Below are 18,543 nucleotides of genomic sequence, written 5' to 3' on the forward strand. Positions count from 1 at the left end.
TCCTACAACCAAAACCCATACATTATTACTGAAGATTGTTAAAAAAAATAATAATAATAAACCTTTGGTCACAAACAAAATCATACCTTTGTTCCATAAACAAGCCCACCGCCAGCAGAAGGATGAAAGCAGGCAACATTGACCTCATCCTCTGCACTAGGAAGAAAACACTAACAAGTTCATGTCCAATACTCTATACACCTGGATCATAAAAGCATGCTTAGCCCTGAAATTCAGCTTTAAACACTCCTAACTACAAAAAGGGGTACATGCAATACCAACTAAAAATAATCAACAACCGGCACTGTATGAGTATAAAACCTTGTGACCACCCAAAATGATAATATAAATTTTATGCTATGGAAAATGTGTTAATTTCATAAAACTTATAGAGTATGATAAGGGGTGAGACAGTTATTTCACAATGATGGGCAGCTGAGATGAAAAACAACTTTGAGATCAAAAGGCATCTACCTCCAACACTGTATAAATTGGCAAGGTTGTTTCCCCGTCAATGACAATGCATTTAAGAAGAGAGGCATTGGCGTCGACCATATGCAAGCAGTATGTGCTCAGATGTGGGCGAGAACTACACAAAAAGCAACAGTTGCACAAAATACAAATTCATTCATGGGGACACTCTTTGTAATTAATCAAAGAAAAGGTCAGAATTAGGCCTGAATATGTCAGTAATATAACAGTTATCAAAACAGATAAAGTATGCTAGCTATAGTAAAACTTTGACAACTTGTAATGCAAACGACTTTATTGCTTTATTTTGTGTGCCCAAACTACAATGGGATGGATGGGGAAAAAGATAATTATATCTCTGATCTCTCAACTGTTGAAGTTGCACACGGGAGATTATACAGGAATAATTTAAGGTTGAAAGCAAAGTCTACTAAAACTGCTCAAGCGTTCAACTCATTGCTTATATTTCAAATACTATTTTATAATATAATTAAAAAACTGAACCATCAGCTGCAAAAATAAATCTGAAAAATAGAAAACTACTCCAGCAACACAATGAAGCAGGAGAGAAATACATCAGCCCTCAGTCGGTCATAATGACTTGTGAATACATCAAAATAAAATTTAAATTTACAGTATAAGTATTTAACTACCTGAATAGAAGTCAGACAATGTGCTGCTCTAATTGCTCGAGATGCAAGTACTGATCCAAATCTGTTCAGAAAAGCATGAATCATGCACTTATCTAAAACCAGATGGTGTCCCTTATACAGTAAGTGAGTGAAAGTGAGAAAGTTGAAGAGCGCTTAGAAACTCTAGTTAAGGAATTCTTCAGGGGGCAGAAAAAGAAGGTAGAGGAAGTAAGCCCTACGTTGCCTTCTCCAGGGAATATATCCGAAGCTCATACATGACTTGGTGTGCTGAGATTGGATGTCGAGTTGGTGATGTTGCAGCTCCATGTTCCTGGTGTGCTAGTGCTTGTAAACCTGAATCAGCTTCAGTATGAGGAGCCATACAAGCAACACAAGCAGCTAAAAACCTACCACACGGTGAGAAATGGGCCCCCATTTCACTGCAAACACAATTGCATTAGAGTACAACTTGATCAAATCACTCCAAATATTTTTGAAATTTTGGAGAAATTTTTTTTTCCATGAAGTAATCTGATTCACAACCTTTCCCAAAAAAAAAAAAATCAACTCACTGGAGGGGTGGGTGCAAGATTTTTTCAGAGATGAATAAAACCTTATTGATTACATCATTAAGCAACAACATAAATTACAATTATACCTGCAGAGGACTGCATGTGGTACGGTTAGACAGTGACTATCATCACTAAGGAGGCACAAGGATTTTGTATATCATATGACCAAATTCTTAGCTTCACAGTGCAAGGCAACTCTGCAGAAGCAGCAGCTGCCATTGACGTAGCAAGTTCAGACTGGATCCGACTTGCAATGGTTTGGATATCAATCCTATCCTGCAGCTTATTAACTGAAGCAACATAATTCCCATATTCAGATTCTGGTACATGGGAATGTGGGAAATGATTCTGTAAACCTGATCTCACAGAAGCTCCAGGTATGGTGATGCTGTCTCGTTTTGCTTCCTCAACTTTATTAGTGGACAGATTAGATGGCAGAATGGAAGAACCAATTTGTTGAGCTAGACTGTCACAACTACCACCCATGTGAGAAAGCATAGAGGGAACGCCAACTAGGCTTTGCCCCATTAACAATCCTTGAAGAAATGGTAGCTCCCACCCACAGGAGTCTCTTGAAGGGACAAACCGGAGAAATTGACTTAATTCTGAAAGAACCTCTTGATTTCCAGCTTGTCTAGTTAGTCCATGCTGTCTACCACTAAAAGAATGGACCTTAGTTGAGGATCCATGTTTGATCCTTCAGATGGTTCCGTTTCATCAATAGCCATGCCATCCATTTTCAGGTTAGTGATGCCAGTTCTCATTCTATTAGAGAAAGTATCATGGGCAGCATACTCTGTATTAGTTTGAGAGCCAGATGGAATTTCAGAGCATATATCCATGGGAGACACTGTAACATCATTTTGCTCTGTTAAATTTGTGTCTGCTTGATTATCCCGCTGTAGTTCCAATCTTGAGTCGCCCATAGAATATGAAGGCATGAAGAAGAAAGGTGACATGAAGGGTGGTTCACTGGAGAAATTAACATGTTCCCTAGAATGAACATTTGTTACAAAAACAGCAGGTGGAGGATATTGTAAATAACCAAGGGACGTTGCTTTTGTCATGATGGAATCTGAAGAGTCAATATCATTGACCTGCACATCAATCCAGCAATATAGATTAAAAAATTCCAACATAATATTTTAAATATCATTAGTAGATAATCACTTTTGTTCATTTACCTCAGCAGTTAAAAGATATGGTGCAGCATGCGGGTGGAAATGAACAGCCCGAAGTGAACGCCTTGTCTTCAACACCAATGTTGGTGAGGAAGCTTCACCTCTCTTGTCGTAGGGCCACATGTACAACTGACACAATATTTAAGAAAAATGTCAGAGGATCTGCACAAAAATATCACCAGAAATGAATCAGATTAAAGGATTTAACAAGGCAGGTTCTTAGCAAGATCAATGCCTTATGGCCTGATGCGACAGCAAGTATTTCCCATTTGCATGGAAAGCAACAGATGCAATGGGGCGATCTGCAACAACATACCCAATAGATTCAATTAGGAGTAATGATATGAACAAAAGAACCGTAAACAAATTCAGTAAAAGTTGGAAAAGTGATTCAGTATAAAAGCGATAGGAAGTAAAATTACAGAAACGGTAAAAAAATAGGCACTTTGACGTGTCAACATCCCATAAGCAAACTTCTTGATCCAAGCTCCCACTAGCTAGTATTTGTGAGTGTAGTGGATGGAACCTAACCTGTAACCCATTGTCACAATTAAAATTGCAAAATATGAAGTGGCAACACGTTCTGACACAGTGTTCACTTTGATGACACAAAATAAGTTCCTATAAGATAAAAATGCTCGCAAAGTGAGAGAGTTGAGCATACATAAGTCAGAACGAACAGCGTATCAAACAATGCACATGCATCTCACTGGAAATTAACAAATCCTTTGACAATAATTAACATGCACAACTAGCATTGACTAACATATCTATGATATCAAATTTGAAGAAAAGGCCTCGTTATTGGATAAAAGTTTTCTCTTGCACGCATTATCACACAAAAACTACCTGAATAACCAATGAATCATGATTAAGTCATAAGTCGCAAATACAGTGACAAACAACATTAAGCGTTACCCATGTATCAAAGTTCTTTGGGTAAAAGCATTTCATCTTTGAGAAGCAGTTTATTAATGCTTCATTAAACTTTCAACAATAACAAGTCTTATTCAAGCTTCATTATATTTTGTTGCATAAAAAATCAGTTGTCTTGGGCTCTTGATGATTTTATTTATGCATATAATACAAACAAAACACTGAGAAGCATGTGTATGAATACAATCAACTACTTAAACCTGAGATTGGGTGGAAGGCAGAAGCCAAAGCCTAAGAACCAGGTGAATCAAGGGTGGAAGACAGAGCACCAAACCAATACATAAGTTTATCTTAACCCCTAATTCGCAAATAATTGACAATATCTTTTCTACCCTCTTCTCAGTCTACATACTATTGAGTGGGGATTGATAAAAAGATAATTATGTTTACTCGATTCCTGGGTAATTGTCACCTCCTCAGAGTGTGTCTAATCGAACTAAAGGACTATATAATCAGTATTACAAGTGAAAAAAAAAAAAAAAAATTAGTGCAAACATGAAGATTCAAGCTTACCACCCAAGGCGTCCTCCTATGACCTGTTAACACCTTCAAGCACCTCCCAGTTTCACAATCAATTACCTTTACAGTGTGGTCACCACTGCATAAGCCAACAAGAACCAGAACTCAACCGCAGAAGACAGTCTTTAGATCAAATGCGGACAAGGCAGAAGGAGAATAAGTCACAACTTACTGTGTTGATGCAAGCACTTTTCCATCTGAACTAAATGCTGCAGCGATAGTAGACCGTGGGGGAGGCAATAAAGAGCAGTACTTAGCAGATAAGTGCCGTAACGACTCTGCCTCAACCCTGAAAATCAAATTTATAAATATTTCAGAGCAATATTTTTTCTCTGAAGAAAGAGAAAACGTAAATTTGTCACTTGCATAAGTACCATGAGAGAAGACCACGTCTTGCATCCCTCACTGCTTCATTTTTAGGACGAGAGGGAGAACCAGATTTTAACCCACACATTTCTCCCCGATCTCGTTTAAGAACATGTTTTGTGCTGAGCGAAATCTCTCTCCGTGCTAGCAAACTAACTACGTTTCTACCCCTGAAAAAATTCAACACATTGAATGAGTGAAAGCACTGCAAGAACTATATATGAATTCGGAGGAAAGGATGAAAGTTTTGTAGGCATTAAAAAGATTATGAATTATCAGCTTCTACATCTATGACCAATCACCATGGCAAGCATAGCTATGAGCTGGAGAACTATTCAATCAACGTGTATGGGATCAATCCCTACCATGCCTCCTGTTCCTACTCCCTACACCATATGCAATGCAACTCCTATGTAGCACACGCATGCACCCCTAAAAACAAGCAAAAACCAGAACTGGCACAATGCGTCGGAGTTTACAAACAGCCGTTAAGTATGTTTCCCTGAATAAACCTTCCTGCATGTCTTCTTCGTGTCCTCCATAATGAGACAAATGGGAAATTGAAGTCCAGATTGCACAAAACGCTCAAACACCACCAATAAAATTTTTTTTTTTTAAAAGATCAAAACGATGAAAATATAATAGATTATCGGGTCCGACCACTCTGACCTGCTGTTGGAGTTGCGGGAAGATGAAGATGAGAACAGGGTCTGATCATGAGACCCAGGGAAGTCCGTCATTTCTGTCGATTTCATTGAGATTAACAACAGAAATTGGAATCTGAGAGAGTTACCGGAGGGGAGGGGATGCTAATTCCTAAATCCTAACATCTGAAAGCATGATTCGTCTCGAAGAGACTAGCCTCTCCTCTCTCTCTCCCTCCCTCCCTCCTCCAGAGGGTGCTTAGGGAGTTCAATTCAGCCTCCTTGTCTGATTTCGGATCGGTCACCGTGCAACACCTTTCCGGGGAGTCAAGGTTTGATCTATTTTGGGATGAAATGTGATACTAGGGAGTTTTAGGGGAAACGCGACGCAAATAACGAGCATTTTGAAGGTCGAGGAGTAGCCGGCAAACAGCATGCTCTTGCGGGCCGGATTTTGACCTAGAAAGAAACACTTTGACGCGTTGGCCCAGTTTCCACGGTCAAGTTTGGTGATGTGGATAAACCAAAAAACAAAAAAAAAAAAAAACGCAAATGATGGTTCTTTTTAGCTTGCCAATAACGCCTTGTGATATGACTAGGTTCCAGCTAGGAGTGCACATAAGCAGGATTGAATTGAGTAAGATTTTGCTCGATGCCTAGATTAAAGAATGAATGGGCTATAAAATGTAGCCCGATATCCAACCCTGCTTGCAAAAATGTCTTATTAGTTTAGATTGGGCAAAATTAGTTGGGCAACTTTGGGTCGCCCAACCCATCAAATAATTACCCTGCTTATAAAATAACAACTCTTCTCATCATTTTAAAATAAAACTATCACAAATCAACAATAATAACCCTATATATTAACTCAAAATAGCATTCATAAAATCATAAACCATAAATTCACAATAATGACCACAATATTCAATTATCCAAAATTTAACATTTAACTTGAAATCTAAAACTACCATAAGTCTTGACATAATATCAAATTATTCATAATTCAATCTAAAATAACAGCTATAATTCAAAATAACAAAAGCTTGGAGCATCATATGAGAAACAATAATTTTAAAGAGTAGGCTCTAATTCACAAAAAGCCTCTTTTCAATTCCCAACTTGCATGAATAAAAGAGAAAAAATATGTCATAACTAAATAGAAAAATTGCAAGAACATACATGAAAATTTAAAGCAAAATGAGAATCAAAATATGAGAGAATTAACAACAATAATATATAAGTTTGCTAAAAAAATTAGCAAGGAATCATAGGAAAGTTAGCAAGAAATTAATTGAAAAATTAACAAAAAAATCATAGAAAATTGGGCTGGGCTAAACATCCAAGGCTGTATGCTTGCCTACTGCCTAGCCCTGCCCGTACATTGCCTAGCCCAAACATGTACAGAACATTTCGAACTTTTTTTGGGCCGGGCTGGGCAAAAAATATTCAGGTTCGAGCGGGCAAATCAGGCAATCGAACATCATGAACACTCCTAATTCGAGCATGATAGGATTCTTATTCTCTCCAGTGCCACCTTATAGGAAATTAGACGATGGGTTCTTTAATAGGTTAATACAGGCCTTTACATCGTAAACTCATTTTATCAGGGAAAGGATTCGCTGCATCATGTAAATGGGATGTGAATATCCTTAATACAAATGTAAATGCATGCTTAATATACACCAGAAGCCATCTTATTGGCCACATTTCACCCGAGCTCACATTTTTTTGAATGATTTTTATCATCTAAATTTATTTTGTTTTTTAGTTTTAATTGTCTCCTATTTTTATTTTTTATTTGTAATTATAATCCAAGTTAACTGGAAATTGTTCTCGTGCAACTGTGACAATATTAAAAGGATTGAGTGATATTTTCATTCCTAAATTGTTTCACATTGAATACCAATTACCTTAAATTATTTATTAGAGCAATATCATTTTTCAAGCACAAAAATCATTATAGTGTTGCTATTTGATCAATGGACATTGTAAACTATTAATTCAATATTGACTCTAATTTAAATTTTTAAATTATTCACGAAAAAGTACTTGACACATATAGTTTAGTGGTACAGGATGGATGCATTTTAGTTTAAAATGTCACATGTCTTGCTGAATATTTACATGTCAAAAAAGTTATGGTGATCTATTGGTGATTAATTGTTTGTGTTGTCGTGGTTTATATAAGTATTTGTTAATCTTTTTTCATTTGTATCAATAAATTATTGGCTGGAAGGAAAAGGTGGTATCCATATCCTCCTCCTATGTTTTAAGCCAAGGCATTTTTTATAACATAAAGAGTATATTTCGTCAATAAAAAATATAAATACTATCATTTTTTGAAATACTGGTAATAGAGAGCAGATCTCCAACAACTGAGTTGTTACATACACAAGTGCAATGTAGGTTGAGAGTTCTTCTCCTAACATGTGCATGATTAGCAAGTCATAATAAGTTTATGTGTGTCACATAACTTGCTAGTTGATCATTGATTAAAATTATACTGACAAACCTCTTTTTTAACAATGAACACCAATTTAGCAAGACACAAGAGATCCTCTGAACCTGATGCCGCATGTCTTGACAAGAAAAAATATAAGCCATCAATGGCTCCATATTATTAAATTTTACTGCAATGGTTACTCTTCCATGGAAATTCTAAAGACAAAAATATTATTTAACCCAAGTCAATCAACTTAGAACCAACTATCAACATCAATGTTTATCAATCCGAGGGCAATGTCACAATAATTTTATCACGCGAAAGGCAATGCTAATCCTATTATTAATATTAAATCAAACCACGTGATTTGAGAATTGTCTAAACTAAAGAAATTTCCCCCGACTGTGGATATTGGCCAGTCTTTATTAATCCAATTTGGCCCAGTTAGATGTAAATGTCATGAGTTCAGGCCAATTACAAAAACGCTTAAATCAAATCATGCTCTTCTTCCCCATTCATACTGTCAATTTTTTTTTCCCAACACAATTCAAGGCGCCTATTGTTAGAAATAAAAAGTGACTGTCTAGAAATATAAGAGATAATAAATGGATAAAAGTAGCAAAATGACATCATATCTTTATTCAAAATCTTAAAATTTGAATTCATGAGTTATTTATTTTTATTTCATATTAATATTTAACTCTATTTGAGATAGGACTTTTCATATTGGCTCAAGTACAAGATTAATTCCATTTGGGACTTTAAATGTGCATGTAAACCAACTTTTTCTAAGTTTTAGGTGAATTCAAGCTCTAATACCACTTACTTTAAATAAGAAGTGACCATTTGCAAAAGTAGAAGTCGGGAAATGGGCAAGCATGGCCGAACGACATTACATCTTAATCCAAAACCTTAATATTATAGTTTATGTGCTTTTTTTAATTTTATATTAATTATTAAACTTAATTTTATTCAATGTAAAATTTTTCATGTTATCTTAAGCTTAGTTTTTAGGTTTTAAATGATATGATGCACATGAATCCTTGCTTAAAATGGAGAGTAACTGCTTAAAGAGATAAAGAGGACAAATAATTAAAAGCAGCAGAAGGATATCATATCTTAATTCAAAACATTAAAGCATAAGTTTGTGAGTAATTTCTTCTTATTTTATATTAATTATTAAACTAAACTTTATTCAAAATGAAGTAGTCATTTATACTTACACTGCATAACACCTAACTATATTCTCATCTGCAGTTAAATTAAACATGCACGCATAGACACTTAACTCGTGGAAAGGATAACACACACTAAGCTTCCTTCAACAGAATTTACTGAACAGTTTTATTTTATTCTTATATTTGGAGTATACTATAGCATATCCCAACATAAAAGTCGCGCTATAATTTAGTTTTGACATCCTCTAGCGAAATACGCGTTATCACCTTATTTTTTGCTATTAGATTTAATTAAAACAAGTCACACCTTTTTCTAGAGAACATGTTTAAAATGAATATATTTTTTATTTTTATTCGTGAATGAATATAAAACAAAATGTAAATCTATTTATCTATCTTAAAAAACACCAAGAAAACAAACTTTAAAATGTAAATCAAACTATACATTTTAAAATAAAAATTAATACCATCATTATCTACATATTATCATTAAAATTAATATTAACATACAATATAAAATAAAATTATGCATTCTAAAATAAAAATTAATACTATCAAAAGTTGCATGGTTTATTGTTTAATTTTAATAAAATCTTGCAAGGTCTGCTTCTCGGAGAAAAGAACAGCACTTTCCAGACATTTCATATCAAAAGAAAATAACTCCAAATTTATTTAACAAACAAACTAGTCCCACCACTTTCAAATGTTTCCGAGAAACCATCAGCTCATTGGATCGCACACTTCCTCGCTTGCGTTCCAAAACGGCCACAGGGAAAAGAACGTTCCGCAATGTCGACATTAAACGGCCCCTAATTTGTCGTTTCATGAATCCGTTTCCCTCACGCTCCCCCACTTTGCGTGTACTAGACATTAGTCATCACTCATCATCAATACCCCAAAAACTGTATATGCATCCTGACTGCATCAACTCTCCCGCATTTAAGTCCCTCACCACCCTCTCCCTACTTTTCCTTTTCTGCTTCATTCACTGTCTCTCTCCCCCCACCGTCCGTTTCCGCACTTCGTTATCTTACCTTGGCCTCCATTTTCGTTCTTTCTTTAACCTCACTTTCTGCGTTTCTCCTACTATCTCGAGACGTACTTGTTTGTTGTTGTGTACCTACATCTTTCTGCTTGCCAAGATCTTCTCCCGCATTCCATGGATCTAGAATCCGAACCGCGCGCATTGTTGCATCTATCTTCTTATCTGTATTCTCTCTCCTAGGGTTTTAGACCATATGCTTCTTCTTCACTCCAACGAAACTTTGCAGCTATGACATATCTTCCTCCTGGCTGGCAATGCCACCGCGAAGAGGCTGATTGCTGGAGACCGCTTTGCTGGGATTTTAGAAGTTGCTGGGTTTACACAGCATATTTAGCTAGTTCGAAGTTGTTTGTTTCTGAAAATGGTTCTCTGTGAATCCTGGTTCGGCAAGAGAAAATGCCAACTTTGATCGTCTTCCTCCTTGTTCTTCTTAACTTGCTTATCTCTTGCTCAGGTAGGCAATTTTTCCCTTTATATCACCGCAGTCTATACTAGGATACTGTGAATGCTGCATGTTGTTTGGCTTTCTTGCAGTTCGGAAACGAGCCGTCGGAGCAAGTTATATGCAATATATGCTTGCTACTGTGACTCAATTTTTGTTCGTGTCTTTTGGATTCAATTTTCTTCGGATAAATAGCGTTTTCGTTTTCAAAATATGAATGATAAACGACGATTTGGTCACTAGAACCGCTTAGAAAAAAAATATAATTCTGCAACGTATAGTCCTCCTTTTACTTCATCTACTGTTTCGTTAGGAGCTTGATCTTCAATGAGTTCTAATTTATAGACGTGGTGGTTCTACATATGCATGGTCAATTGGCGAAAATCCAAAATTACATTGAATGAATGGATTGTTTAATGCCAATTCTGTAGCTTGGTAGTACCTGAATTATAGAAAGTGATGATTTAGCTGGATTCCTCAATTGCCTTGTTTAAGAAGGCAAGCTATCAAGTGTTAACATTAAAGTGGACTTAGTATAATTGATTGCTCATCCAAATTCATTTTTGCTAACTTATTAATGATTTTGTTGAACAGCTGTTTTATTGTTTTTCATTAAAGTTCAACTTGGTCAATGCAGGCAGTATGTATGGTGTATGACTTAGCTGTTTCCATTGATCTCTTACACGAGTTTTCGAAATATACCAAACCCAATTATTCTGTATAATTTTTTCAACTACAGATTACATTAGATACGAGAATATTGAGCACTTTAGTCTCAGCCCCTCACCTTCACTATTTTTTTTAAATATGATAATTTCATTAAATTTGAATATTCTGGCAATTCGATCCAGCTACTCTCATCCCCATGTTTTCTGCATTATCGACTAAACTGAGCAAACAGCTACTAAGTAACGTATTTTGCTTGCCTCTTGAAGAATAACTTACAATGAAATCACTGTTTACAGCTTGTAAGACGCTCCATTCTGCTAATGTATTTGCTTGAAATTAAATCAAAGTTCACTTCCTGTTTCAGAATTGATCTAATAGATAATTAGAACTTAATTTTTGTCTCCTCTCTCTATTAGCCAACGAACTGTTTGATGCACTGCTGTTTCTGAAACACTGAATTGATATCCATTTCTTTGAGAAACGTAAACGTTTAAGTAAAAATCCCAGTCATTAAGTGTGGGAGTTTTTTATTTTAAGTAGTTCTTGCATCATCGTGCCAGTTGAAATGAAATCTTACTTAAAGATTCAGTCATCTTGTTTAAATGCTCATGTAATTATTTTGGAAATATGAATTCACTTTCTCTACACTTAATTTGTTTCCCCCTAACTTTTGGGCAAAAAGTTGAGTTTCATGTGTTTTATGTATGTGTATGTTCTAAGATCTTGCTTAATCTGATTAGTGTAAGTTGATAGGGAGGATGTTTGACACTGTCAATACTCAATAGAGATTCTGAGATGCTCAGTACCCATTGTATTTCAGGTTATTTATCTTTAAAAGTACTCATGTCTCCTTCTCCAAAACCATACCACCCACTGTCTGTCAGGGAAATGTTATTTAAGCAGGGTATGATGGCAGATTTCATCATTGATTCTGCATTATCTGATCTGTTCTGTTTGATAATTCATTTAAAAAGTGTGACAATAATTGCACCATGGCATCATGTATGACATGCAGTTTCATTTTCTGCAGTGAAGTCAGTTTCTACTACTGTATCATCTGCCTCACCTAAACCTGCTAAAACTTGGCTGGTTCCTTCTTTGGCACCTGCACCGTCTCCATCTGGTCAAGGTATATTATAAGTTTCAATAACTTGCTATTAGACCCTATATCTCTCAGTAACTTAGCCATGTTCTCTTAGGTCCTCTCGTGAATCATAGGCCAAGACATCATCACCATCTTCATCATCACCGTGGGATGAGACCTCATGTAGTAGCTCCATCCCCTTCTAAAGATCAAGGTAATATCTGGAAGTCAGGTGCCCTTCCCCCTCTTGTACTTTCTTGGGGCAGAGGAGGTTTAAATATAATTTCTGAATAACTCATGGTTATACACTTGGTATTACATTCTCTCTCTCTATATTTGTGCATGTGCATGACTCTGCATGTGCTTCTTTACTTTCTTCATGTCTACTTAGTCATGTAAGTAGGCCACAGAAATGATGATTTTATTCTTTGCAACCAAATAAAATGAATTTTATGATTTTACTACCTTCTCACTTTGTTTTTAAATGTATAATGTTCTTTAGTTGTGGTGATAAGCTGATGAATTGTCTTGAAGTAAAAAAACAGACTTATGTGAAAGAAAGTTTTGTATTTATATTTTGATTCTTTATATGAAAATGCGTGGAAAAACAATTGAATCATCCTAAATTATATTTCCCCCTAATGTTAAGCTGCCATTGCCACCATAAAAGCGTTTCTTGCTTCTCTAAATTTTGGTAGGGTGTCAGTGTAATGGTTTGAACTAATGCAGTGGCCCTGGTTTTTCATGTTTGTGGCAAAATTAAAGCTTTGGATGCTGTCAGATAATGACTTTTCCTGATTGGATTGCATTTATTGTTATTATTATTATTTTTTTGCAGTCTAGCATTTTCATTTGCCCTCCTAATATATAACTCTTATATACTCACTTTAACGTGAGGTCTCTGGCAGGTTGTGACCAAATATGTATGGATCCGCTTACAGCAACCCCCTTTGGTTCACCTTGTGGCTGTGTCTTTCCCATGAAAGTCAAACTTATTTTGGATGTTGCACCTTTTGCAATTTTTCCTGTAATGAATGAATTAGAGATTGAGGTTGCATCAGGCACATATTTGGCACAGAGCCAGGTGAAGATAATGGGTGCAAGTGCTGACAGTCAAAATCAGGGAAGAACTGTAGTTGATGTGAACTTGGTTCCACTAGGAGAGAAGTTTGACAACACCACTGCAGTTCTGATATATGATCGGTTTTGGCATAAGAAAGTTCCTCTAGATATGAACCTTTTTGGTGACTATGCAGTCCTGTCCATTAGTTATCCAGGTAGTTGTATTGTTTCCCTAATTACATCTTACTTTACTCCACTTTTGTTACGTTGTTAGTTAAGAATTGAAGCAGTTGATATCAGGGATTCCATCATCGCCACCATATGGAAGCTATGTTGGGAGTGGTCCTAGTGGAAGTGCCGGTAATCTTCCAATCACTGCCAACTTTGTCAGCAAGAACCAGAAAATGAATCTGAGAACCACAGTCATCATTGCTTTATCTGCCTTTGTACTCATGTTGGTTTTGATCGGAGCATTTTCCATTGTGTTGAAATGGAGGAGGATTACCAGACCATCCAGTGCTGTTGGTCCTGCATTTACTTCATCTATAAACAAACGATCTGGTAAAAATTGTAACTTTTCTGTTTTTGGCATTTTGATTTATGATGCTGAAACAGGAATTGAAGCAAATGTTTTCATTGCAATGCATTTTATTTATTGTCTACAATACTTAACTGGGTATAGTCTAAAATATTAGCTATTCTCTCCTTGGAGGTGCCTCTTTTTGCAATTTATTTCCATTATTGAAGTATGCTGTCATTGTCATTAGTAGAACATTTTTTTTTATTTTTCTTGGGAAAGTAAATTAATAAGACGCTTTGTGCTTTTATAACTTCGTAATTTGTTGAAGTTTGGACTTTGCAAGTTTGCACTCTTTAATTGGTTTAGTTTTGTGCTGCATTTCAATTAGGTTCCCTAATTTACATCTGTGTGCCTCATGATTCACGCACTTGACTGTTTCATGGCAACTTTTAAGCATGCTATGGAAAGAATCTATAGCAGAATCGGGACTTTTTTTTATCTTTGGTGGTCCTTGGTATGAAGACATGTGAACTAACCTGTTTTGATGAGTGAGATGCATGCACTTGTGGTATTTATCCTTGTTAATTATAGGAAATTTCATGCTATTGTGGTTTTCTAAATTTTCAACTGCATCATAGTTGAGCGAAGTGTAAAGAATGATACGTGTAATTCAGGCATGGGGTCTATGTTGTCAAGCAGTATTACAAGCTCAACATCAGTGTCCCTCATGTCAACCATGGCTACTTCTGTTCTCTCTGTGAGAACATTTTCACTTTCTGAGCTTGAGAAAGCAACAGATAAGTTCAGTTCAAAGAGAGTATTAGGAGAAGGGGGATTTGGGCGAGTTTATAGTGGGACATTGGAAGATGGAACTGAAGTTGCAGTCAAGCTGCTAACAAAGGATAATCAGAATGGAGACCGTGAGTTTATTGCAGAAGTTGAGATGCTAAGCCGCTTGCACCACCGTAATCTTGTGAAACTCATTGGTATCTGTATTGAAGGGCGTAGAAGGTGCTTGGTGTATGAGCTAGTTCGCAATGGCAGTGTTGAGTCCCATTTGCATGGTAACATATCTACATCAGTAATAGACATCCACTCCTTAATCAACTTATATTTCAGTGACATCTTTTCAATTAAATCACTTTGGATTTCTCATTATATTCAACAGGCTTTGACAAGAAGGAGCCTCTTGATTGGGAAGCAAGGATGAAAATTGCTCTTGGAGCGGCAAGAGGCTTGGCCTATCTTCATGAGGACTCTAATCCTCGTGTAATTCATCGAGACTTCAAAGCTAGTAATGTGTTATTAGAAGATGATTTCACCCCTAAGGTTTCTGATTTTGGCTTGGCAAGAGAAGCCACTGAAGGAAGTCATCATATTTCTACGCGAGTCATGGGAACTTTTGGGTATGTTAAATGTTCTTCAGTCTTTTTCAAAGTTCTGTAGTATATTTTTTAAATGTTCATTTTATAAACCTTGTATACTGCTACAAAACTTTATAGTTAATCTTCAACATCTTTTAATGTTTCTAAGCGTGTAGAAATTATGTTTAACTTTCTAAATCTGCAGGTTCCCCCTCTTATATTGCATAATAGTTTCATTATTTTGCTTGACTTGCTACTGAATTTTAATTCATGGTTCATTTAATTAATGCAGTAAATATTCTGATCGCATATACAACTCTTCTGCTACACTGCATGTCTATCCATAATAAGAGCTATTCAGATCGTCATTTATTTTCTCATCTAAGCACTTTCTTTTATGTCAAATAGCAAATACAACTTTTCTGCTGTATGATTTATGACTCACGTGTCTAATAAAATCACGTTTGGATACAGTCTGCGTCTGCGTTCCTCATGCCATAATACCCCGCCTTTAATTTAGTTGTGCTTCGTTTTGCAGGTATGTTGCCCCCGAATATGCAATGACAGGCCATTTACTTGTTAAGAGTGATGTTACAGCTATGGAGTAGTGCTGCTTGAACTTCTTACTGGCAGAAAACCAGTGGACATGTCTCAACCTCCTGGACAGGAGAATCTAGTGACATGGGCAAGGCCACTCTTGACGAGCAGAGAAGGTTTAGAACAGCTAGTGGATCCATCTTTAGCTGGAAATTATGACTTTGATGACATGGCAAAGGTGGCCGCCATTGCCTCCATGTGTGTCCACCCCGAGGTCACTCAGAGACCTTTTATGGGTGAAGTTGTGCAAGCTCTGAAATTGATATACAATGACACAGACGAGACTTGTGGGGATTGCTGTAGTCAGAAGGAATCTTCTGCTCAGGAGTCTGACATTAGAGCTGATCTTGCTCCTTCAGATAGCAGTTGGTGGAATGCCGGAGGGATGACCCCAAGGCTTACTTATGGTCAAGCATCGTCTTTCATCACAATGGAATACAGTTCTGGTCCACTTGAAGAAATGGAAAATAGACCGTTTTCAACTTCAAGCTTATTGGGTGACGAGATGTCTTCACCAATTAGGCATGGGAACAGATCAGGGCCCTTAAGATCAGTCCGAAGCAAGCTATCTTTGTATAGATTTACCGGAAGTCGGAGTGAACATGGGGGACTTCCTTCTCAGCGTGGTTTAAACGATGGTTACTGGATTTAAGAATTCAGGTTTCTGGGCTGTCTCTCTCTAAATGTACAGTTCTACAAGGATATGAACCATCGATTGAATGACTGATATAGTTTAGGCGTCTCATATTCCTGCGTTTTTCGTGTTAACATTGGGGAGAGACAAATTATTGACTTCTAATTTTGAAATATTGATTCATTACTCAATGATGAATTGAAATGTAACTTATGCGATGTTATGTAAATGCCCTGAATTATATTTGGTTGCAGCCCGCGTTTATATATGTTGAAAAATTAAATAAACATCTTTGAACATCAATCCTGATCTTTTTGTTTAGGTAAAAGATCAATCCTGATCTGCTAGACCGCATCTTTTATCTCTTTTTGTCGGCTCCTTAAAAGAAATATGGCCCCCGATATATTTTTTTTGGCCCATGAGATGTTAGAAGCAACCATTTTAGAATATTCTGTAGGCCGTTTAACCCAAAAAAAAAAAAAAGATTTAGCCTCCAAAATGATTATAGAAATGTATGTGAAATAGCCGGATCCGGACGATGACTTGTACTCTGATGATACATTTACCGCTGCTCTGACGTGTTTATAAAATTCTAAAGATTCTCGTGACAATATTATTTCTAAGCAAGATCGAAATCCTCAGTAGGTTGGTATGGGGTCATGTCTTAGGTCCACTTTGTCAAGGTATTTTACGACTCCATCAAGACTAGGCTTCCATCCCATGATAGGTTTGTTGATTTTGGGACATTTGATCAGTCAGTCATAGGTAATGAATGACAAAAGGAAACAATTTCTGGTAAATTCTCCTCTTTATTGCCCAAAAATATTTCTTGTTGTTAAGGATGGGAGCGATCATTTGGAAATAATGGAAGAAGAGAAATGGGTAAATAACAATAGAAGAACATCACATTTTAATTCAAATTTTAAAGTTTAAATTTATAAGTTATTCTCTTATATTTTATATTAGTTATTAAATATAATTTTACCTTTTGCTCAATGATATAGTGCACACAAGTCCTTATTGCAACCAAGAGCAATCCCATATTGAGAGTTAAATGTGAATGCAATAATGGACTCTTAGGCCTTGTTTGGTACATGGGACTGAAAGCTAGAGACTAGGACTAAGAAAACCTAACTTTTCATGTTTAGTTAGATCATTGAGCAATCCAAATCCAATCCTAATCCCACCTTACATGGGATTGTTTAGTACCGCCTACTCCCTTAGGTTTGCAAAATCATTCCTGGGATAGGAATATCTAGACGAAGTTGCCCTTACCATCTCTTCTCTCTCTCTCATCTCTTCCTTTCGTATCTAGACCTGGACGAGTTGCTTTCCGAAGATGCAAAACATTGACGAAGAAGAAGATAAAGGAAGAGGAAAGATCAGAGTCGGAGACATCATTGACTTCTCCAGATTTGCAAAATTTGAACCTGAAACTGAACAGAGTTTCAGAACTGAAGCTGCTATGGTTGACTTCTCCAGATCTGACAGGAGATAGAGGAAGAGGAAAAATTTGAGTCAGAGAAGTTATCGACTTCTCTAGTCTGTCGCGTTTGAACCTGAAATTGAACAGAGTTTCAAAACTAAAGTTGCCATGGTCAACTTCTCTGGATTTGCCATGGTCACTTCTCATGAGCTAGGTCACAATTTTTTTTCAAGTGTAAGGGATATTATAGTCTTTTCATAATTTATGTTTAATTATAAAATAAAATAAAAGTAAGTATTTCCTACACGTATTGCTCATACCAAATATAATTTTAAACCATCATTCCCACTCCCACTATTAATACCAGTACCAGTCTTAATTGCAATCTCTCTAAATCGAAGTCTGCATTCCAAACAGGGCCTCAGGTCTTAGGCAAAACTTGGCTTTGATATCAATTGTTAAAAATGATGTGCGACCACTTGAAAACTTGGGAGATGAGAAATAGGATAAAGAGTAATGGAAGGACATCACATATTAACTCAAAACTTCAGTATTTGAATTAATAGGTCATTCTTATTTATTTTATTCTCCATTCGTCCCAAATGACATGACACTTTTAGACAAAATTACATATATTAATAAAACTCATTAAATACATTTTACAACTTACTTTTTAAAGACAAAAATATAAACTTTTAAAAATGCCCTTCATTTAATACTCAATTTGTAAAGAATATTAAAGAGAGGGAATATGAGGG

At 36.2% G+C, this 18,543-nt stretch overlaps 1 protein-coding gene and 1 pseudogene across 1 annotated transcript; one reads left to right on the forward strand and one right to left on the reverse strand.

Annotated features, from left to right (window-relative positions):
* Positions 1 to 511: 511 nt before the first annotated feature.
* Positions 512 to 5,737, reverse strand: LOC129297900 (uncharacterized; annotated as a pseudogene).
* Positions 5,738 to 9,862: 4,125 nt separating this feature from the next.
* On the forward strand, positions 9,863 to 16,612 carry LOC129297902 (receptor-like serine/threonine-protein kinase ALE2). Its single transcript, XM_054936247.1, is given in 10 exon segments — positions 9,863 to 10,441; positions 11,919 to 12,002; positions 12,129 to 12,227; positions 12,298 to 12,396; positions 13,091 to 13,459; positions 13,545 to 13,805; positions 14,439 to 14,828; positions 14,933 to 15,170; positions 15,667 to 15,716; positions 15,719 to 16,612. Coding segments are annotated over 10 exon segments (2,307 nt in total). The 5' UTR covers positions 9,863 to 10,383; the 3' UTR covers positions 16,378 to 16,612.
* Positions 16,613 to 18,543: the final 1,931 nt, after the last annotated feature.

This window comes from Prosopis cineraria, unplaced genomic scaffold (genome assembly GCF_029017545.1).
Source record: "Prosopis cineraria cultivar Desert tree isolate PC_DT_omini unplaced genomic scaffold, ASM2901754v1 PC649, whole genome shotgun sequence".
NCBI classification, from domain to species: Eukaryota; Viridiplantae; Streptophyta; class Magnoliopsida; order Fabales; family Fabaceae; genus Prosopis; species Prosopis cineraria.